This window comes from Galeopterus variegatus, unplaced genomic scaffold (genome assembly GCF_000696425.1).
Source record: "Galeopterus variegatus unplaced genomic scaffold, G_variegatus-3.0.2 Scaffold6467, whole genome shotgun sequence".
NCBI classification, from domain to species: domain Eukaryota; kingdom Metazoa; phylum Chordata; class Mammalia; order Dermoptera; family Cynocephalidae; genus Galeopterus; species Galeopterus variegatus.
Window position 1 is genome coordinate 89703 of NW_007732578.1, and position 23086 is coordinate 112788.

Consider the following 23086-nt stretch of genomic DNA (forward strand, 5'->3'; position numbering starts at 1 on the left):
GATTAGTCGGAATGCAAACTACTGTCAGACTGTTGTCTGAACCATAAGATGCTGAAAAGTCATTAATTGCTCTGTTTTGAGCAACTCTAAAGTCTCTGAGTTCTTATTATTAAAGCATTCACAGTCTCTTATGGAACTGTTTCCAGAACACTGATGAACAGAGCACAGAGGTCATGTTCACTGTATTTCTCATTTATTTGTCATAGACAAGGTTGGGTTCTCTACACTGCTTTCATCCTAAGTCAAGAGCAAACCTGAAAGCTGCCACAAATGGGCAAAGTCCCTCTTAAGTACCAGCTGTCTACCCCACCATCAAGGCCTAGAAGTGGTATTTGAGTTCTAAAGGTGTACAGAGGATGTCTTGACTTCATAGAAAGTGCCATGGAAGCCAAGGATACTCTCAATTACATAAAAGCTGCCTCATAACAAAAAATCTCTTTCTAATCAACCAAAAGTCCTTTTCTGGACTTCTTTTTCTGAATTCAATAAAATAAAAAATTTTTCCAAAATTAAAATGTCAAGGACTCCCCTAAAGTCCCACTGCTTTGTATCTTAGACCTTGAGACTGATCTGATTTTGAATGGTCAACTGACATTAGCTTTGCAGCTTTCTACAAGAAAAGTGAACTCACATTTCCAGCCATGCAAACTGGATTGTGGAGGGTTCTTAATTAACAGGCAACAGTGTGATATCATTCCCAACATTATTATAGCTGCCCAAGAAAACTTACTCTATCTCCTGGAGGTCCCATTGGTCCTGGTGGGCCAGGTAATCCTGGGGTTCCCTACACAGAAGGAGACAGACAAATGAAACATAGTAATATACTTCCAAGCACAGGGCCAGGCACATAGTAGATGCTCAGTCAACAAGCAGATACCTGAATTGAACAGCAGAAACTTGACTAAGACCAGGGTATGAAATGGAAATACTGTGAAGCACATGTCCAGGCTTCTGCTTTGCTCCTTAACATTGGTTCACCTTTTGAGGCACTACAAAGGCAAATTTTTAAATAACAACCAACTCACTGTTCGGCCTGGAAGTCCTGGCTCTCCAGCATCACCTTTCATCCCTTGGCGGCCCTAGAGTGAACAACAGGAAAACAGTTCGCAGACATTTTACAGAGATTAAGTGAAAAAGGAGGACATGAGTCACTTATGAAATCTTCATCACTTCATAAATCCAATGCAAGGGTTCAGAGATGAGCACATAAAGGTATTTTTGAAGGGAGATGAATAAACCATTTTTTGGATTAATACTCACTTTTTAAACTACAAATGCTACATTATAATTTCCACTTACAATGTTTTGCAGATAATTTTATATAATTATGGGATAATATAACTATTTTGAAAGAACATAGTTTAATATAAGGGATATATGCATTAATAAGAAAATTTTTTAAAGGTCAAATAAGAAGCAATAGTTTTTCTGCACAGTTATATATTATTACATATACTATTTACATATCTGAAAAAATCACCATCAAAAGACGTCACCTCCGTGACTAACCTTGTTGAATTCTCTGAGAAACCATTTGAGTTTGGCAAAAAAAAAGAAAATGCTCCAGTTAAACTCAATGTTAATCCCCCTTCTCATTTAATACAGACAGTCTTTGTGCTTACTTGTTCTCCCGGAATAGAGAGTCCATTGGGTCCCTGGGGGCCTGGAGGACCCTGAGGGCCTGGAGGACCTGTATCTCCACGGGGACCAGGGGGCCCCTAAAATACACAAGTGAGAGACAACCGCAAAGGAATGGAATGCTCCTCCAATGCTAACATTCAGACAGAAACTTGTCTCATAACTGTAACATATCAATCACATAATCTTTGCAAACGTTTTAGAAATCTATACATCTATAAAAGTATTTACTAATGCTATTCCTCTCTTCCCTTTACTACTTGTTAAAGAACAATTAGAAAATACACTGAATTCAAAAGAGCACTTAAATTTCCATAAAAGTCCTATTAGAAGTAGATTTTTTTGAGTAAAATACATTGAATACAATGTATTTGTATATTTATATTGATAGATTCATAGGAGATCTAAGCTCAAATGAGTTGATTTATTTTAAGCTAGTCCTGATTTCTGTTAGACTTGAGCTTATTTCTGTGACTACAGTACATGAATAAATCAAGCAAGGAATGGACAGATATCCATGGATTAGATGTGCTGTCTGGAGCTCTTTGGCAACTTAAGTGGAAAGGGCACAAACTAGGTGTCAGACCTGGGTTAGCACCACAACCTCTCCCTTTCCTAACTGGGTTAGCTTATCATTAATGATATAATGACCAAAAACTACACATTATTTTCATAAAATATTCCACTGGGAAACTTGGGTTGTTTCATGGAAGACCAGTGCGGAACTGGTAGAAGGCCCGGTGACCCCTAGCGAATGCATAATTGACCACTCAGCATTTTTCTGACAGGCAAAAAAAGAGCAGCAGCAGAACCTCTCCTGACATTGGGGCTCTGCTCCCAGTGGGGTCAGGTCACCCCGTCTGCTTCCCCATGTTCCAACAGAACCCTTAAGGTTCTTCTGTAGACTTCCCGTGTGTAATTGCTATACCTGTGAGATGCATTGTATAGATTTTTTTCTTCTGCCTAATTTAACCCATCATTTTGACATCCAGAGACAAGATAGAGGTAATTATGTTACCTGAGGCACACTAAACCTGAGCTGACTTGCTCACGGTCACACACCCCCTCAGAGGAAATTTGAGCAACCAGACTTCAACATATAGATGAAAATTTAAATGCACTCTAAAACATACTTACAATTGCCCCATTGATACCTCTTTCACCTCTGGGACCTTTAGCACCAGGTCCTCCCTAAAATACACAGGAAGAGCATATTTTAGTGTGAACATAAGGAAAGTAAGAAGAAGTTGATATATAAAAATTGTTTCAAGAAGGAGTGCATTCTCCTGACAATCAGCACTTCTACAGCTACTTGCAAACTATTGAAGTAAATATTTCATGTCATACAATTATATGGGAAAAGAGAATTTCAAAATTCTGTACACTCGTAAGTATATTATTTTTACATTCTGAACTTTTCTTATTGTTAGCAAAATTTGAAGTTCATTTGAAAATGTGAGGTTTATTGGAAAAAACAAACATTACTTGAATATAGTAAAGAGAAAAACGTGTTTTAGAATTATGTGAATTACATTCTTTAGTGAAAATAATATGCAAAAAGAAGAGCATCGTAAATCTCTCAGAACCTCAGAACATGTATGTAAGTAACAGGAATTCAGAGACCATTAAACAAAGAGGAAATAAATATGATAGTGACATCCAATAATGTTACCATACAATCATAGAAAAAAAATTCTTAACTTCTCAAAAACATCTTAATTTTACGATTACAAATATAAATCAGGTAAGTCACCAGTACTAAAAAAAATAATTTATGGTAATTCCAATGACAGTTTGATTCTGCATATGAGGAGCTGATTTGTAGTTAACCTAAAATCAATTAACTTTATTTGTTGTGACCCAAGTGTAGCAAAATTTGGTGTTCTGAGAATCCCCAGTTGTTGCTATTTTAATTACTCATTTTCTTAAAAGCCAATAGTGCTTAGAGCTATCACTTCCATTCCTCAAAACTGACCCAGGTCAGCTGTTGGGTTGACTAAATCAAGGGGTTCCACATTGATCAGTGCAATTGTCAATGTTTTGCCTAGTATTTTCTTGGTCTCCCCTCCCCCCATGAATAGATCTGGTCATAATCTTCTTACTCAAGTTATGCTAGATCCCAATACTTTTGCTCAGAGTTTATGATATCAAATATGTTAATTACCCTTTTTATATGTTATTCTCATGATATGTCTGCTATATAAGGTGCACATGTTTTAGGTTCTAAACAAGTTGTTCTTGGGTTAGCTTCTCAACCATGGATCTATACCATATATTAAAGCAGCCTTCAGGAAGTGTAAGGAATTTTCAAAATCATGTAATTACAGATGAAAATCCAGGTTCATATCTTTAAGAGAAAAACTTTTGAAGACTAGCCAATATCATCATTCCTGCATGGCTGGAGAAATATGTCAAATACCAGAACTGAATTTTCTTCTTGATTTCCTTCATTTCCAATCTCTAAATATACTCTAAAGATGGTCTACAATTTAGCTTGCTCTATCCTAGAAAACACGGACAGATGGAAACACTTTATGGACTCCATACTGGTAAACAGATGATCACTCCAAAGATTTCAAAGAGAAAACCAGAGGGACTATTTCAGTTTCCTTACTGCAGGGCCTGGAGGTCCCGGAGGTCCAACGCTGTCCTGTGTACATGTGCAAGCATTTGGAAGAGCAGGGCATTTTGCTTCATCTCTCTGAAATTGTGAAAAGAATATTTACCTATGAATTTAGAGGGGGAAAAAACCAACTCCCCATCTCCCACCCCATTTACATACACAAGGAAGTCTGTTTCCCAACTGGAAAAAATAGTGTCTAGTTACCAATACAAACAGTCTTACATTGAAACTTGCTCTGTTCCTTTACGTCTTTATTTTACGCTTCATTTTAGGAAACCTCACATGACAAATGTTTACAAGACCAATGGTGGTTTAATACAATTTTCTCTAATCTAGTGTTAGAGAAACACTGTGTATCTGAAATATTGACTCCCATTTTATTCAGAAAAAAATCCAAAATCTTTTCCGTGACTTCCAAGGCCCTACATGGTCTGCAAATCAGCACCCCACCACCCTGCCTGTTTCACTGCCTACTACTTCCCCCCCTCACTTTCGCTATAGTGCTGCCCCACTGATCTCCTTAATGTTTCTCAGCTATTTAGAGCACACTGTGGCATCTGCAGTTCCCATCAGCTGAAATACTCTTCCTCACTTCATTCAGGACTCTGCTTAAACCTCACCTTACCACTGAGGGCCAATCACTAGAAGTCATCAGTAGCCCTTTACCCTGATTTGTTCTTCATCTTAAGATTTTCACTCTATGAGAACGTATATATCTATGTAATTACTTCTCTCCCACTGTCTTTCACTAGCATACTTATTTTTTACTGCTGTAACCCTAGCACACAGAATAGTGCCTGGTTCATAATAGGTGCTCAATAAATATTTGTTTAATAAATAATACACATTCATCCTGTGGATGTATGCAGTTCTTTGCTTGCCAAAATTTACAAATATATCACCAACAATCAACTTCTAACTATTTCCACCTACACAGTACTATGGGTGGAAAGCCAGAATCTCAAAAAAGAAATATGGTTATATCTACCATCTAAGAAACCTTAGATATCCAAAAAAGTGCTGGTTTATTCTGTAAAATGCTGATATTTTACAAGCAGCAGGACAGCTTCGCAGTAAGTAGGTTTGTGAACACATTGACTCAGCAGGACTTTTGTTAGGCAGAATTTCCAGATATAGTCTGTGCATTCCTAGCTTGCGGGGGACAGGTCACACAGGCACTGGCCTGACCTGTGGTAGCTGATGAGCATGCACGTATTGTGTGCCCCTTAGCTTCTTCCTGGAGATGCAGCTGCTCAGTGCTGTTTCCTCTCCCAGACAGCCAGCATCACAGGGGATTATTCCTGGGGGACTACTAAAGTCACGACAGGATACATCCCATTTTACTTACCCTAGAGGGGATATCACAGCATCTGTCTCTACTCGTCCACACTGGGCTGCAGACAATGTCAAAACTCTGTATTTGGAACTGCAAACAACCAACAGCAACATCAGCTAAAGATGCATGAAAAACATTTTATATTAACGTTTCCTCATTTTAACCTTTGCCAACTTCTCACACAGACTCTCTCCAGAGTACAATGTGATCCTTACTTCATAAGAAAAACATATGAATATATGCCTAAGAGAAAGAGACAGTAAAGTGAAGTGCATATGCGCAGTTCTTACTCCTGATTCAGCATTTTGGCTAAACTGAAATGTTTGAAAGAATTTTGTTTTGCTTTCTAATTAATTTCTGTATTTAAATGAGTTTGAAGACTACATACATTTAAATCAACTCTTAAAGGTCTGTCCTTGTAGAAAAGCAACATTAAAGAAATAATTCCTCACTTATCGTACAATTGATGCTTTTCTTTTCGGAAATTGTTACCTAGGGGCTGACTAATAATTTTTCTGATGGCCTCAACTATTTCAATACCTTCTTATCTTTCTACAGTTTAAAAATAAAGCACTTTTGAAAAAAAGGGAAAGTTTGTTCAGTCATTCTTTTAAAAACCTGATATAATTATACTATTTAAATATCAAATCCAATATTCTACCAAAAGTTTTAATTTTAATCATACTTATATTAAATTTGAACTAATTGTTTTTATATTGTAGAATAAAAAATTCCCTTGTGGATCTAGGTGACAATCCTGTCCATTGGAAGAAAGCTAAATTAAACAAATAATGCCATTAAAAAAATAATAATGGAAGCCAAAAAGGTTAGCTTTGCTTTTAGGACAATATGTTCATTGACTGATTTTTAATATGCACTTACTTAGCCTACCACCGTGAAAACTTTGGATTCAAATTTTTACTACTACATAGCATTGTAAATAGGGTTGGTGTGCTCTTGCCTCATACCTGAGGCAATGAAATGTGCAAGTAATGTAGTCCATTGGCTGCCCTACTACGCAGATCCTTCTGAGACAGACAAATGACTCTGCAAGGGAACAAGAGGCTCTAGTGACAGTCACAGCTAGTGTCCACAAATGCTTCATGTTTTGATTGCACAAATTTGAATTAACAATTATTATCTTTGAAGAGCAAAAAAAGGAACTATTTTAGATTTCACTGGGTATTCTGGCAACTATTTGTGTTGTACTCTCCAATTTGATCCTGTTTCAAGATGACTACATGGTGTGTTCCCCAGTGCCTTAACATTGTATTTCGTTTCTAGGAGTAAAGCACGTTATTATGTTCTGTTCATAGCATATTTTCTCAATGTAACTTTTCCAATGTTTCAACCTGACCAAGGAATTTGACAAGTTAAAACTCACTGAGAAAAAAATAAATAAAACCACTGAGCTATTTTTCTGCCATTTCAATCTTAACACAAAATAACAAGAAAAATAAAAAATTATACTTACTGTGGCTGATTTCCTCTCCCCTTTAAGTAGTTTTCCAAGAATTTCATAACCGTCAGTTGTGATATTTCCAGCTTCCTTGATGTCTTTTTCTATAATTTCATAGCAGTCAATGTAAACCTTAACACTTTTTGAAGTCACTACAATATGAACCTAAAAAGATAATTTGTTTTCATTATAAAATTTCTACCCCCCCAAAAAAAATAGTTGAATATGCATATTTCAGATCACAGATTTTTTTCTAAAAAAGTTTGTTTTAAGCCATTATCATCCCAAGTCAACAGTTTTGAACTAAAAATCTAAGAACCAGGTTGCAATGTCAATAATGTCATTTGTTAACAATATGAAATTAAACAAGCCACTCAACCTCTGGGTCTCAGTTTCCTTCATCCACATATACACGCATAATTTTTTATTTTCCCACTGTGTACTCTTACTGAGATGACCAAAGAGGATGTTGTGGATGAAACAACTTTGTAAACTATAAAGAACTGTCCAAGTAGAGGTTAATAAATCATGTCTATATTATTATACTCAGTACAAAGAAGCCTCAGATGTCTTCCACTGATTTTGCTAAATTCAATTTTTAGTGTTTTATTCCCCAGTATAAGCCAAAAGGAACCTGTAACCCATATAGATACCTAACACAGTAAAGAATTAGCACATGCCTTCTATAGAGATCCAACTCTGGAAATAAATAGAATTCAGGATTCACTTTTCTTTTCGGAAAGAAGCTTATATTGATTTATTGTCTGCCTGCTACTGAGGACACACAGAATGTTAAGAAATCTATTAGTACAGATAATTCATAAAACACTTGTATTTCAGCAATGTAAAGAATGGTCATGGGTAATCCTTAACTTTATGGCTATGCTCATAGTTTCCACGTATCACAGCACAAATATTCAAGCACGTGATGATTACTTTGAGAAGCTTGGCAGCAAGTTAAAAGGAATGGGAATTCCCTTAAATTCTCTAGGTCAATAAGCATAAGAACAATTTCTAAAGTTTTATTTTTAAACTAAATATTTTTCGGGGCCGGCCCGGTGGCGCACTGCTACAGTGCGCCGCTTGGGAGTGCGGCGGCGCTCCCACCGAGGGTTCAGATCCCACATACAGACCGGTTCCTGCTCACTGGCTGAGCGAGGTGCGGGTGCAATGCCGAGGGTTGCGATTCCGTTGCCGGTCCCGGTCCGGTACGGGCGCAACACTGAGGGTTGCAATCCGTTGCCAGACACGAGAAAAGACAAAAAATAAATAAATAAATAAATAAACTAAATATTTTTCCCACATGGAATTGCCACCAAAACATTAGTTTAGTGAATCTAATGATATATATGAATTACATATTGCTTTTATAAAAAAAGTGACACATAGCTTACTAAAAATAAAGTTTAAATGCCCCCAAGGCAATCAACTAATATTGAATTCAAGGGTATTTCCAGTATATTTATTATTTAATAAAACTTAAAACTTTTTTACTGGCTCTTATATGAACAGCCACAGAAACAAATATTTGTGAAGCATCTAAAAAATCACAGTATCCAGAAAAAATTATTTCAAAATCAAAACTGTTTTAATTTGTATAAAAATGATTCCAAGTACACTTGTCCTTTGATGCTAACCATAAAGAAGCACATATTAAAAACACATTTTTCTATAATTTATTCAATATGTTTTATTGCATTTTAAACACACAGTTACATTTCAGATTGGGCTCTTCATCTTTACATCACTGTCCTAAGTATTCGAGGTGACCAACCTACTTCTCAACTCTCAAACTCTGTTAGTGACAAACCAGTAGAAAGACATAGGGATCCTCTTGTCACTCATCTCCCTTCCCAGGCTCTGCCATTCCCTAAAACTTTTCCACCTATTCTAGTTCTTCCCCTTATAAAATTCTCACACCTATGTTAACAGTAGAAGGGATGACACAAGAAAAGCTTTTCAAGAGAATCCACAAGAAGTAAAAACTGTCCTTCCCTAATTAAACCTTTTTAGCTAATCCCCCGTCTCCAAAGGATCCTCTCCCTGTCATTGTCACTAATTTCCTGCTCTCAGAGTACTTCTCATTCTCATCCCATGATTGAAGAACTTCAGTTGACGCATTTCATGGAAAGTGAAAGAAGAATGTTTGAATCCTTAGCTCAGTAAAGAATAGCAGATAGTGATAGACGGTAGTACTTGAATTGATGGGATAAGTAAGAATGGGTGGGATACTTCACACTGGTAATTTGCTAAGAAGCTAGATTTGGACTAAATATTTTCAACACATATACACACAAAATGTCAACTGTGTAGTAGTAATGGGTATGTTAATTAGCTTACTTGTGGAGATCACAATGTATATGTACCTCAAAATACCTCCTCATACATTTAAATATATACAATTCTTAAATGTCAATGACATCTCAATAAAACATAAACAAAAGAATGAGGTCGAGGAATGGAGGAGGAAAAAGGGCATAGTGAAAAAGAAAAGGAGGAAATAAAGAAAGACAGATTATGAAAAAAAGGTAGTGAATCTGGAAAGAGAAGACAAAGCTTGTGAGGAGAAAGAAAAGGCATTACATAAAACCCAAGAATTCAAATGCTTCTCTGGGAAGGCAAATGGAATGAAAAAGGGAATATCACAAAAATAATTATCTTGAATTGCAATAATTAATGACCATTACTATACGCCTCTGAAAAATATTGCCCTTTTTGACTCAAATAAAATGAAGCATTCCATGAAAGTTGGAAATTTAAAAATAACTGTTACTAAATGGTTGGTTGTCAGTTATTTAGTAGATTATATTCTGAATATCTGCAGTGAATATGGAAGAAAAAAATAAAATAGTTCTTCTCAGCAAATTATTCAAGTGTAAGTTTAATAGGCATAACATTGAGCCAAAAAAGTTTATAAAAACTTTGCCAGATTCAAAGTCTATTATGTAATAAACAGTTGAAGGGAATAAAATCCACCAAACTGGAATTTGCTTTCCCAGTAAGGCTTTTATTTTACAGTACATCACCATGAAAATCTGTAAGTTTTTAAGTAGATAGATATACTATTGTACTTAGAGATTTTCACTTTTCCTTTATTGTTTTTTTTGGTTTTCACTAATGTGCACATAGAAGCCTCTTTGAGCTCAATGAAGAGAGTCCTCTACCACGCTTATCAAGAATCTGATTCATAAATAAGAAAAACATTCTGGAAAATAACCAAGATTTCTCAGGAAGAGCAATAGCAAGGAATCCTGCTAAGTCCACTCAAGTAGAGGAAGGTTCTTCAATTTTCACTTCAGAATTAGACTGAGCTGGAAATATTTGTCTTTTATGTATGGGGGCTAATCTTTCTGCATGGCATACTGAAGAAGTTTTAGACACTTGTGCAACAACTGGTATTCCTGTTAATGAAATCCAATGGATGAAGAAATACCATTAGAAAAGTCCATTCCTAACCTAGGTTGTTCTTTCCATTTCTAATGCTTCCAACCTCAGTACTCTGTCAACTAATCAAACCTGACAGAAAAGGTCTACTATGCTCAGGATGCTGACATACAGAAAATTAACTAAAATCACCAAGACAGACAGTCCCCTAGAATGCATCTTAGAGCATTTAATAAGATTTTTTAGAGAACTGCATGCTTAGAGAATTGTATTTTTAGAGAGTAAGTGTGTTCATGTAAAAGTTAGTCTTACAAACATTTATCTTAATTATTTTGGTAAACATTGATACAAAATAAAAAGTGTTTATTCTACATTTCAATGGCATGTTTATAACATAAACAAGCAAGCACAAAAGGTTACTATTCTCTATAAAAGAATAATATTATCAATTAAAATATCCGCTAAAATTAAAGAAAAACTAAATTTTTAAAACTTTTCAAATTAAGTGACATACATGTTCACAATAAAATGGTAAGTAGAAAAAACAGGAGAACAATATTGTATAAACTGTATGACTCAAATTTTGAAAAGATATAAGCATTGAAAATATATCAGTATTAATAGTAGTTATCTCTCAGTTAATAGAATTATTGTTTTAGTTTAAATTTTCTTCTTTGAATTAATCAAATTCTCTGAAATAAGATTTTATTTTTAAAAGACATAGCTATGATTCTACCAAGTTAACATGACATTTGAAATAAATAATAAAAGAAATTAGTTTTAATTTTTAAGTCATTTTCTTTATGCTGGAAATAAGATTCAGATAAATTATGTTTTTACCTTATGAAAACTTCCATAAAATAATGTGTTTATTTCATCTGTGTCAAATGTAACAGTTTGCACCTCGCCTCCTGTATCCTTGTTAAAGAATGATAATGTCTTGCTAGAAGCTGTAATCAACATAAAATTGTTATTAAATCATATGCATGGTATACTTTTTATTGGAAGTATTATAACTCTTGTTGGAGAAATTTCTAAGAAGTGCAATAATTCAAAAATTATTTGTGATTTGTGATTAGTTGTGATAAAATGCAATCAGAATATTTACTCATGTATTACATTTGGAAAAGTTTAAACATAAAAGCATATTTCAAATAAATATATATATTCAGAAGTTTGTTGAAGAAAAAAGACAAGGAAAGAGAAAAACATAATCAAAACTATGTATGCATGTGCCTTAAAACAAGAAAAATACTTACGATCAGCAATCACTCCAACTTGTGGTTTGTAGTCTCTGTCTGTGATTTGCCAAATTGCAAAAGGATCACTGGGACTTTCTGGGAGAAGTCTGAACAATAATATAATAGTGTATGAAGGAGGGAGTCCATTTGGATGTAGGTCTCTGTTGAATAAAACAAAATAAATAAATAGGGATTAGCATCAGAAACAGAAACTATTTAAAATATTTGAACCAGAATCTTATTATGGCTTATTAATTGTATTAAAGGCTGTTTGTAATAATCTAGCTCCATATCAGAAGTAGAAAAATTTAGGAAACGCATCAAAAGAACAAACACTAAAGACCCATTATATAAGTAGCAATAGATTATTTATAATTTGATAAAGTTACAAAAGTCTCGGAAATTTGTCAAATAGTCTTTTATCCCACTGTTAATAACTAACTTTTTCTAGATATATATAGAGTTGTAAAATAATATAAATTTAGAGTGATAAACATTATAACTATGGATATCATCTAAAGAGAATGAATCTTACTATATATACTTAATTTTCAATGTCAGGTATGAGATCATAGGTCAAATGGCTTAAGCTTTTAATTTCTCTCTCCCTATCACTAATAGATTTTACACTTCCAAATTCCTCCTCTGAAATCAAATAAATCACATATTCCAGAAGTGCACATATTCCCAAAAAACAAAACCAATTTTAAATGTTAAGGCCATGTACATGTGCAAATGTTTAGTGATGATAAAGGGATGTGATTTAATTAAAAGGAAATGTTTCTTGGCTCTAAGGCTGTGAGACAAACAAATTCAGTCCCATGTGTCCCGCCACAGTTCACTCAATCAGTGTTCTGGGGGAATCTCGGAGGCAGAATTGATGGTTTTCTGTCTGAGACCATTTAATAACACTTTCTCTCTGAAAGCAGAAAAAAGGCCTTGATAATCAACTGCTGGATGGAAAAGAAACTATTCCCCCGCAAATTTTGGCAGAAGGCACAGAATTTCTCTTGAGGCTCCATGTACTAGTACCACACTGCTAGTATTTTTTGGACTATAATGCTGTCTTGCTTCTTAAAACATATGCTCTGGGCAAGCTGATATGATGCCTTTTATATGATCAGGAACTATCTTTATAATATTCCATGTTAAAAACAATTCTCCATATTAACTCATCTCTCACCCAGCCCATTCTTCTTCTTCCTTAGTTAACTAGTGCTTGAGAAAAAAATAATTAAATTGCATTCACATTTCTTTCCTTTCAGTCAAGGGTTCTGACTCTTGTGAGAACAGCAGGCTGTCATAATGACTTAACACGTAGGAATCATATCTGTAGGTGACTGAAAGAGTTAAGCACTGGTCATTAAGGTTCACTGAAAAAACCTAGAACTTCGAACCAATGTGGTTAACCATAAAAGAGTCGGGAGCTGACAATGTGGTCAAACTACAATATGATCTGTGCCTCGTTAAAATAAATTATCTCTGGTTTTAGTCTGAATTTCCCATCAGCTTTCCAAGAGCATTTCAAATTTCAGAGTCATTTTCTGACCCTTTCCTAAGTTTCTGATACTTTATTTCTTCTTGTTCTTTTCTCTCCGTAAGCTGCCAAACACATATTTTTTAACGTAAGAAAAGTTTTCATTTTAATGAATAAGAAATACATATTTTGGTTAGCATGCCCAGGTGCAAAGTTTCATGAAGTAGAATAACAACAATTGCTATAGGATTAGCCAATAAAAACGAACTGCCACCTGTCTGATCATGGACAAGCAAAACCACCACAGCCTTTCATTTTCTAGAGGTCTGAGACTCTAAAAGGACTGGCTGCTCTCATTTTGCACTTATTCCATCCCATCCGAGGGATAAATGTTCAAAATAGTAAATTGCCTTCCTGCTTTAACAGCCTCCCTTAGAAGAAGCATAACTACAACCCTAGCCTTAAATTCAAAAGGGCAAGTAATCCATAATACTGCAGTACTAGGATGAGACTTTTGGGTCTGGGAATAATTAGGGCTGAGTCTTAGTCTCCCATGTAGAAACCCCTAGGTAACCTGATGGAAGACAATTAACCCAACTGTACTTAAGAAAACCAAACTAGGTCAGACATAAGGAGTCATCTGACAATCCTAAAGGATTCTAGGAAGTCAGCAAAGATTCCAAGAACCCCTTGCCATGATAAGAAAAAGAGGACCTCCTGCTGTCACACTTACACTGTAGGCTGATTCACAAAGGCGTTCTTCTGAAGCCTGTATGATGAGTAGCTGGGGAAGGAACCTGACTCCAAAGAGACTCCTTGTACAGAAGCAAAATTCTTTTCTGTCAGGTTATAAGCTTCAAGCATCTTAAAACCTTTACATCAAAAAAGAAAAGAAAATATTAAAATGAGTACATTTTAATTGTTTTATTGCTTAAATCTTAAAATTAATTAGCCCAAGGGTAAAAATGCTTACCTGGTGAGGTGTAGCCATCCAAATAAATAAGCGGACAACCTGCAATGTACAGTGTTCTTTAAGTATGAGTCACCAACACGAAGTACAAACATTATACATGCAGAAAGCAGCAACGTACATTATGTCAAGTAATGAAACTGTTCATTCACTTATAAAAAAACTTATCAATTTAATTTGTTATGTTATTTCATGTAGACTTCCTGTATATAGGAGAAATTATACTATTAACCAGTGTAACAAATGTTTTCTAAACATCCTCTAGTCCAATTGGAATTTTACAGTGTTCTTAAAAATAATGAAATAGAATTAAAGGGGGAACTTTTCACGTGTTTTTCGACAAGTTAAAGAACTTCTCTCCCAGGAAATCTTAGATTTATGCAATGGTAGAGGAATTTTTTCTCCCCAACCCTCCTCCCTGCCATGCCCTGGAGCCCCGCACTGGCTACCATACATCGTAGAAGGGAAATGAGCATGCAGTAGTTTTCACCCTGAACCCCCCAGAGCTGTGGGTACCAGAGGGCTGCATCCAGACCACCTGGAGTAGAAGGCAGATAACTCTAGCCCCCCTCTCACTTTCACCGATACAGCTTCATTCTGGGCTTCAGCATGAGTTTTCATAGTAAACCACTTTAGCTGTTTACTCTAACTAGAGTTCTGAGTTTTTAATATAATGTTTGAGGGGGGGGGTATTAATATTACTTTTGTAAAGCATAGCCTTGCCTAGGATCAGGGGTCTAGACTAGCCACATAATTGTCTCCATAATCTCATACCCCAAGAATTGGTGCTAATGAATAGGGAAGAGGATAAATTGACTTAAATAAGCAATCTTTGGTCCTTCATTGTAGTTTAAAAGCTGAACTTGAGGTCTTGGTATAAGAAAAATCCAAACCCAAACAAACAAATGGAAACCAACTGAATTTCTATGGAGCACACACCAGTTTTTTCATTGCTCTCTAGAAGCACAGATGTTGACAAAACGAATACCAATTGATTACTAATAGGGAAAGCCTTCACCTCACAGAAATGCTTCTATATAAGCAATTTTAAGCTGAAGGTTAATTTACCCAAATGTCACAGGCTTTGGGATGGTGGGAAAGGGATATATTAAAATTCTTTATTTCCATACAAGGAATTACATCTTCAAGGCTAAAAATGGACTCTGACATGCACGCATTTAGCATGATCTCAATAGGGACAATGATTCATCAGATTCTCAAGTGGTTTCCCAGGATCTATTTATGCACAGACTTGATCCCATATAGAACAGAGAATTGTCTACTAAGTAATTATTTTTCAAAACAAGTGAGGTTAGGGATCCATATTGACCATGACTTACTTGAGGTGGCAGTTTCACAAACGAATGTAACTAGGTTGTCCTGGATCTTCTCAAAAGATTCGAAGTCATCCACAATGAACACGTGCCGTTCACTTGGTTTGCTGGCAATGTTGGCAAGCTCATTGTAGTCAACATCAGCAACACCAACTACAAAGACACTAAACCCTGCAAAGTAGCATTTATAGAATGAATCATATATTCCTTTTCCTATTCTTTATTGTCTGAGCAATTCAAATTAAAATCTTATCAGAAATGATGCTGTATTTTCTTAGTGTATGCAGCAAGTCCTTTTATTTGACATGAACTCTCTTTAATAAGTATGTATGTATGAACGTACAGGTCTTCCTACTTTCTGGTTTATAAAATTCAATTAATTGTATTTCCTAAAATAAAATCCTAACAATTATAAGAAGGTTTTAACAGCAGAAAGACTTCTTGTGGTGCACATTGCCTTCCACAGATCCACAGCCCTTACACACATGTGAATTTTGCAGCCATTAAAATATTAAGTTTAAGAAGCCAAAAATGGGCTCATTTTAAAATCTGAATTCTTGAAACTGGTTTTCTCAGCCAACTCAGGCTCAAAGGCAGCATTCTGGCCACCTGGAAATGGAATATACAATTTCTGCTGGTAATGGACTTCCCTTTATTTAGGTTAATACAAATAGTTTTCACTCCAAAAGCTTAATTTAACATTAACATCAGAAAAAAAGGGCTATATAAGGAATTAGGGATATAATTAGATATAAATAAGAGAACTTCGGAAGCAAGTATTCATTACCCCGACTTAAATCAGCCATGAGCCCAAAATATGCAAAAATCAGCTCAAGGTGTATAACATAACATCAATAAATCATAAAAAGGTCAACAAAAAGAATCACCTCTACTGAAAGATGGTATGATTTAGCAGTAATCGTGACTCATAATTTTAGCTAAAAAATCATGTATGTGCAGATGACAAGTTCCACGTAATGAAATACTTTACAATTTACTACAATAGACCATGCATACCATGGTATTTGCTCTAAAAATATGTCCACCTTAGACCCTGCTTGGGGTGGCAGGGAAGGGGGTCTGTTAATGCAAGCCTGGAAAGACCTAGCTTCATCTCTAATAATCCTAGATAACTAATCCAAAAGGCAGTGTTGCCAGGAGGCTCTTGGGATGTTTGATTGGCAGGCTCTACCCCTGAGACCTCGACACTCCTTCTTAGCAGTACCTTTCAGAAGTCTGTATTAGGTCTGCATCTGCTGGGATGGATGTGCTAAAGCTAAAGGCTTCCCTATGCCTCTTCTTGCACAGGAACCAGTATCAAAATTCATTTCTGCTGTGGCAGGAAGCCTGCTCTAGAGTTACCCCATGGTCATTACTTTCTGTAGCCGTCTAGCCCCCGTGGGGAAATTAATTTTCCCCCTGACAGGCTCGGAATCACATCTTATACAAAGAACACACCATGTCATTTTTGAGCAAGGGTGTAGAATACAGAGTAAAACAAGACCAATAAAGTAAGATAAGCAATTTTGGTCTGTTGCAATCATTCCTGAACAATTTAAAACTACTAAAATATTGAGTGCAATCAAATTCATGACCATGCTTACCTGACTGCTGGATAATCAAAGCCGCCTTCTTGACCTCGTCCTGTGACCGACCATCTGTGACCACAACTAGGACCTTGGGGACATTCTTCCTCATGCCACTCTCCCAGGTCAATACTTTCTCCTTGATAAATGTGAGGGCCTTGCCTACAGAGAGTGGCATGGAACATTTTAGTGTCACCGCAGTGAAAACTATCCAAATGCCATTACCCATGCCCAATTAATGAGAATCTGAATATTAGAATGAGGTGATACACTCAGTCCTACCCTCCCAATGCTTTGGCAAGTGAATGTCTACGTATACTCTGATTAACTATACCTGTTCTTGTGTTTCCTCCTCTGTACCTAATATTCTGGAGAGCCCCAAGCGCCAGGGCCTTGTCGTTGAATGTGTTCAGCTTGAACTCAGACTTGACCTCGTCACTGTACTGCACAAATGAAACCTGAAAGGAAATGTGGTTGGCAGTGAGTATAACTCATCCCACTTTATACTTCAGTCTTTGAGTGATTCCTCTAGCTGCAGAATAGAGTAAAAAAGTGTTTCAGACCTGACAATATTATAAGGTCTTTATAGCTAATATCGTAATACTGACTGCTCTCGTCTCATTAAAGTCTCTAATGTCTAATCTTCAATGAAATTGTCATAAATAATTAAAACACGCTGTATTTATTTGGTGCCTTCTCTAGGATATAGGAAGAGATGGGTAAAGCTGGGGAGCGGTGGTTAGAAATGAGAACACACCATCTTGAACTCAAATATTAGCTGAACAGTTGGTTCTCAGCCAACTGCTCCTTCTCACTGACTATATCCATTCTTCATGGTAATGTAAAAATGTTGATAATAATCAGCACTCATCAGAAACTCAGCGAAAATGTGATTTAGTGGAAAGAGTACAGACTTCATACTCAGGATTTACTGGGCTCAAATCCTAGCTCTGCCAATTAATAGCTGTGTGACACTGGGTAAATTCCCTACACCTATGGGCTTTAGTTTTCTTATCAGTAAAATGGAGATAATTATACTTACCTTACAGGGTTGTTTTAAGGACTAGCGATCATGTATACAAAGTAACTGGTACATAGAAGTTAATAAAATATGGGCTGGCCGCTTAGCTAACTCAGGAGAATATGATCCTGATAACACGAAGGTCAAGTGTTCAGATCTCTTTACTGGCCAGCCACCAAAAAACAACCAAATCCTAATTTCTACAAGGATAAAAAAATAGCTTGGTTGTTGACACATTAATTTATAACTATAATTAGGCTGACTCTTCTTGGATTGGAATGATGTCCACAGGATTATTTGGAGGTTTGAAATGTAGTATATTCCATAAAGTACTATTTCATAAAAGAAGGTATGGTTTGTTTATGAAATTCTTTATGCTTTATTTCAAAATCTCTTATTTTCATAATGCCTCTAAGATGCCACAGTGAAGTACAAACTGCCAAAATGAAAAAAAAAATTGTATTCCAAAAAGAATAGGAAAGAAAAGGAGAAGGGAATTAAAAATACATACATATGTACAGTCTCTCACTTTAAGAAGTCAATGATTTAGATAGAAGAGATTCAGACAAATAATGACAATAGAAAGTGATGCTTGCTGTAATAGCAATATAGACAAAATCCTTCGGAAGGATGGAATGTCTAAAGCCATCAGGGAGCCTCTCTAGAAGTGAACGGAATTTGAAGTGGGTCTTCAAGGTTGCAGAATCCAAGAAATAGCTAATAATAGCTTGAATCAGATTCTCAGAGAGGTCTGGGAAGACACCCAAAATAGTTTAGAGCCACTGGGCCTGAGAGTTAGTCAGTTCATGGGTATGTTGGAAGAGGTGGAGGAGATTCTTACTTCACAGGCAGGTCGGGGCTAAATGATGAATTGTTCTTTGATGTCTTTCATGAAAATATAAACTTCTCTAAGCTCTTACTCAGATACAAGAAGTAAATTCGTAGTGAATCCACAGCAAGATAATTGGTAGCTATCATTTTCGGAAAACAAAAGAAATATCCTTTGGGTCAATAATGGACATTCTTCTGGTCAAGGTCATATCTGTAATGTATTGACAGAAGAGGCAGCAGGTTTCACACAGCCACTCCTGTCACTATTCTTCACTGATTCTTCTAAATTTACAGGCATGACAATTATAATGCATTTAATGAACAGAACTTTGGATGACCTTTTATGAAAAGGTATCATTGTTGGAAGTTTTGATCAGGAAGTTAGAATCAGAATTCTCCAACAAAAATATCATCTAGCCAAAGACAAAACCAGAGGAATATTTATTTTTCTATTTATTTATCATTTACACCCAATTCTTTCCAAAAATACATGTATTAAGGAAATAGCAAATAGTAAAGGTCAAAACATAGTTTATATTGAAGACTTTCTACTTACAAAAGGAAGTTTTAAAAAAACAGCAAGACATTACAAATTAGTAGCCACTGGTGTGTCGACACTCACCTGAATCCCAGCAGGACTGATTTCGTCAAAGGCACCCACAGTATTGAAGATAAATTTTACAACTTTGTTAAAATTATCATCCCCAATACTCCAAGAGGCATCAGTCAGGAACACAATATCTGCCTTGGCCCCTTTGCATACTGGAAAAAAATCAGAAGAAGCCTCAAATCTGATTAATTCTTCTGTTCAAATGAAATTACGTAATTGAAAAATTTAGTGTAACACTTTGTCACTCAAAGGGTGGTTCAGTAGCAACAGTACTGCCTGGGAACTTGTCAGAAATGTAGAATCTTGGGCACCACCCCAGACCTCCTGAATCAGAATCAGCAATAATATGCCCAGATGACTCATATGCACAATAAATTTGAGAAACACTGGTCTAACTGACCCTCAATTCCTGCTCTGGAATTACTCCACTTGTTTAGATCTTTTATGCAAAGATATGCTCTTGCCTCTTGGAACTCTTCAAGTAACTTTAAACAACAAATGAAAAGCAACAATGTCCAGGACTGAAGGACAGCCATCAGTGGGTTTAAAGATTCTACATATAATTATCAAAGATTTGGTGCAAATAAGTTATTTTTTAATTTTAAATTAGGCCACTAGAATCATATATGGAGAGGAAGACAAGAAAATAAATATCTTTAATAATAATCTCCAGACTTGTAACACTCTAGATCCTCCTCCTAAGATGAAAGAAAAACACTTTAAAATCTGAAATGCTTTCTGTTAAATGCTGGAAACACACACACACCAAAAAAATGCTGGAAACAGAATGTGGGAAAAAAAGCTACATTATCAAATTAGCTTAAACTTAATTTGATAAAGCACTAAAGAATTGCTCCAAATGACTGAGAGACCAGCCTCAATAGTTCAGTATCTCTTTTTACGAGTTCACTCCAAATGAAAATTATGTCTCAAACTTTGATGAATGGAAATGTTTTTAGCTGTAGGTAATCGAGGGCACTTCTCAGGTCAGAAGCCAGGAATTCTGAAGCCAAAGGCCTCTGAGGTTAGGTTGCAGATATAGCCAAAAAGGTACAATGCCTATTGGTACCAGCATCCAGCAGTAAAAAATGCCCATGTGACTATGGACTATGGAAGGTATTCTAGACCTCAATCTGCAAAATTGAGGAAACAGAGTTTCAGCTGAAGAGCTGGAGTGGTTTGTGATTGATTCTATTCACACCAAAATGTGCCCAGAGAGGGACAGGAAAAAATTACTGGTAATCTTTTCATTCAATCTAAAACCTCTTCAGCAATATAAATCATAAATGTAAATGATGTACATGCAGCATAAATAAGTCTATAAATTCCTATCAGCTGAATTTATCTCCCGCTCAGCTGTACTTACCATCCCGGGCTGGTGGAATGGTGGGAGGGGGAGGAGGTGTGGGTGGCTCCGTGGGGGCTTCTGTTGGTTTTACAGCTGGAATTTAAAAACAGTAGTTAGAAAAACACAACATGTGCACATTTCATATCCCAGAAAGTAAATTTTAAGAGCAATATAAACCCTAGATACTAAATCAAGTCTTAGAAAATAAGGCTCCAGCCTCATTGGCATTGACATACTGGGGATTCTATTCTATCCACATTTGATGTCATTGGTAGTCATTCAACATCAATGACAGCTACAGAAAGTAAAGCAAAGAGTTAAAGAGAGAACATGAAGCCTTCACATAGGGTGAAATGAATAAAAGTTACTAATATGGATGCATATTCGCCCTCTCCCTACTTTAGTTCTCTCCTAAAAGTAGCACCAACTGTGTCGCAGGGACAACTTGGCATTGCTGCAGATAAAGGGACAAAGGTCCTGAACCAGCCAAAGACTCCACCTTCAGGAACCTGCCATCATCCCATCATTATTGCTACCCATGGGAAGAAGTGTCTGCATGGGAGTCACTGAAGTCTCCCACACCTAGAGCATTCTATGCGGAAACCTTATGGAGATTTTCCAGATTACTCAAAAACTTACTGGTATGTTCTTTGACAGGTACACCTGGTCCCTCAAGATTGGGTGTCTGCACAAAAACATTGACACCATAATCAGTGTCTGGTGAAAGGCCAGTGAAGCAGTGACTGGTTTCTGATCCACGCACTGTAATTTCTTGTCCTCTGGTTCCTGATTATGACAACAAGGGAAAATGCCAGTGTCGTCATCAATTATATTCAAAGACATTTTTATATGTCATTTTATACACAAAATGCCATCTTCTTGACTTTTATTTATTTATTTCACACACATACCATCTTCAGGGCTTAGTTTTAGCCTGTAGGAGGTGGCTGCACGGTGAGGTGACCATCTGACACAGAATGTGTCCCATCCGACCTGGTAAGTTTTCAGATCTGTCACATTTAAATACACTACAAAGTAAAGAAAGAAAGAAAGAAAGAGATTTACTTGTAATATAAATAAAGTCAAAAAAGTCAAAGTATGCTTTTAATCATAAAACAATTTTAAAACTTCCACTGTTTCTGAAAAAAATAAATGAAAGAATCTTAAGGTTTCCATATAAGAAACGAACATAGAAGAATGTGGCACATCCAAAACAGAGCTTCCTTTTTATCACTGATTTTTAAGGAAAGAGAATTCCACGTTGTCCCCTCTCAACACTACGAATGTCAAATATGTCTACGTCTCATGAAAAAGAATAAAAATTTTTTATGAAAAGGTATCTGCCAAGTCTTTAAACAGTTATCAAAGCCCTGTTAACAATAAAATCTAGCTGTGGGTCAAATCATTACGTCTCATGAAAAAGAATAAAAATTTTTTATGAAAAGGTATCTGCCAAGTCTTTAAACAGCTATCAAAGCCCTGTTAACAATAAAATCTAGCTGTGGGTCAAATCATTAATCATGAATCAATAATTCAACCAAATTAAATTAGTAAATTTAGGTAATATATATCTTAACATTAAATATCAAGAAAAACTAAATAGCATCACAGCTCTAATTCTATAGATCATTCATGGATAAAAAGATAATTTCTATAATTTTTCTTTTAAAATTCAAAATATAATATTTATGTGAAATGAATGTCATTTCATTATCACATACATATTTTGAATACCAACTACATTACTTACGGATTTAGATAGGTATTTGGTTTAACTGGACACAAGATGGCCTACTTAGTTAATGCTGAAGAAACATACATTTGTTGAGAAGAAGTTAAAATTAAAACACAATGACCTGATAATCTGTACTACACTTTTACTTAGAACCATGAAAAGATCCATGACTCACATGTAGTGCCTTGATCTGTCAGGGGGACGCTGAGCCCAGAATCGTACTGGGCATAAACATTCACATCATAGGTGGTGCTGGGGTTGAGATTGTGTAATGTGTATGATGTCATTTCTCCAACAAAGACTTCCATGGGCTCATTGGAACCTTTAATAACAATCACAAAAATACACAGAAATATGCCATCACTAGCCTCAAATTTTGCTTAAAATTAAAGATCCAACTTACAGTCAAATGGTAGGATGAATACCATTAATTCCCACAGCTGCTTATGCACTTTCTCACCGTAGCACATGCTATGTTATATGGTGAATTTGA

The 23086-nt window shown here is 35.9% G+C and overlaps 1 protein-coding gene across 1 annotated transcript in view; it reads right to left on the reverse strand.

Annotated features, from left to right (window-relative positions):
- The window catches only part of LOC103606313 (collagen alpha-1(XII) chain), a gene marked incomplete at its 5' end in the record, with an annotated part of 48817 nt that overhangs the window by 15957 nt on the left and 9774 nt on the right, over positions 1–23086 (reverse strand). The window contains 19 exons of the mRNA XM_008590930.1: positions 731–784; positions 1026–1079; positions 1623–1718; positions 2776–2829; positions 4253–4339; positions 5610–5687; positions 7072–7221; positions 11281–11390; positions 11700–11842; positions 13892–14030; positions 14132–14170; positions 15469–15633; positions 17067–17210; positions 17383–17506; positions 19523–19662; positions 20877–20951; positions 21498–21644; positions 21770–21886; positions 22769–22915. Of these exons, the coding sequence (XP_008589152.1) occupies positions 731–784; positions 1026–1079; positions 1623–1718; positions 2776–2829; positions 4253–4339; positions 5610–5687; positions 7072–7221; positions 11281–11390; positions 11700–11842; positions 13892–14030; positions 14132–14170; positions 15469–15633; positions 17067–17210; positions 17383–17506; positions 19523–19662; positions 20877–20951; positions 21498–21644; positions 21770–21886; positions 22769–22915 (2063 nt within the window). The remainder of the gene's footprint in view (positions 1–730; positions 785–1025; positions 1080–1622; positions 1719–2775; positions 2830–4252; positions 4340–5609; positions 5688–7071; positions 7222–11280; positions 11391–11699; positions 11843–13891; positions 14031–14131; positions 14171–15468; positions 15634–17066; positions 17211–17382; positions 17507–19522; positions 19663–20876; positions 20952–21497; positions 21645–21769; positions 21887–22768; positions 22916–23086) is intronic.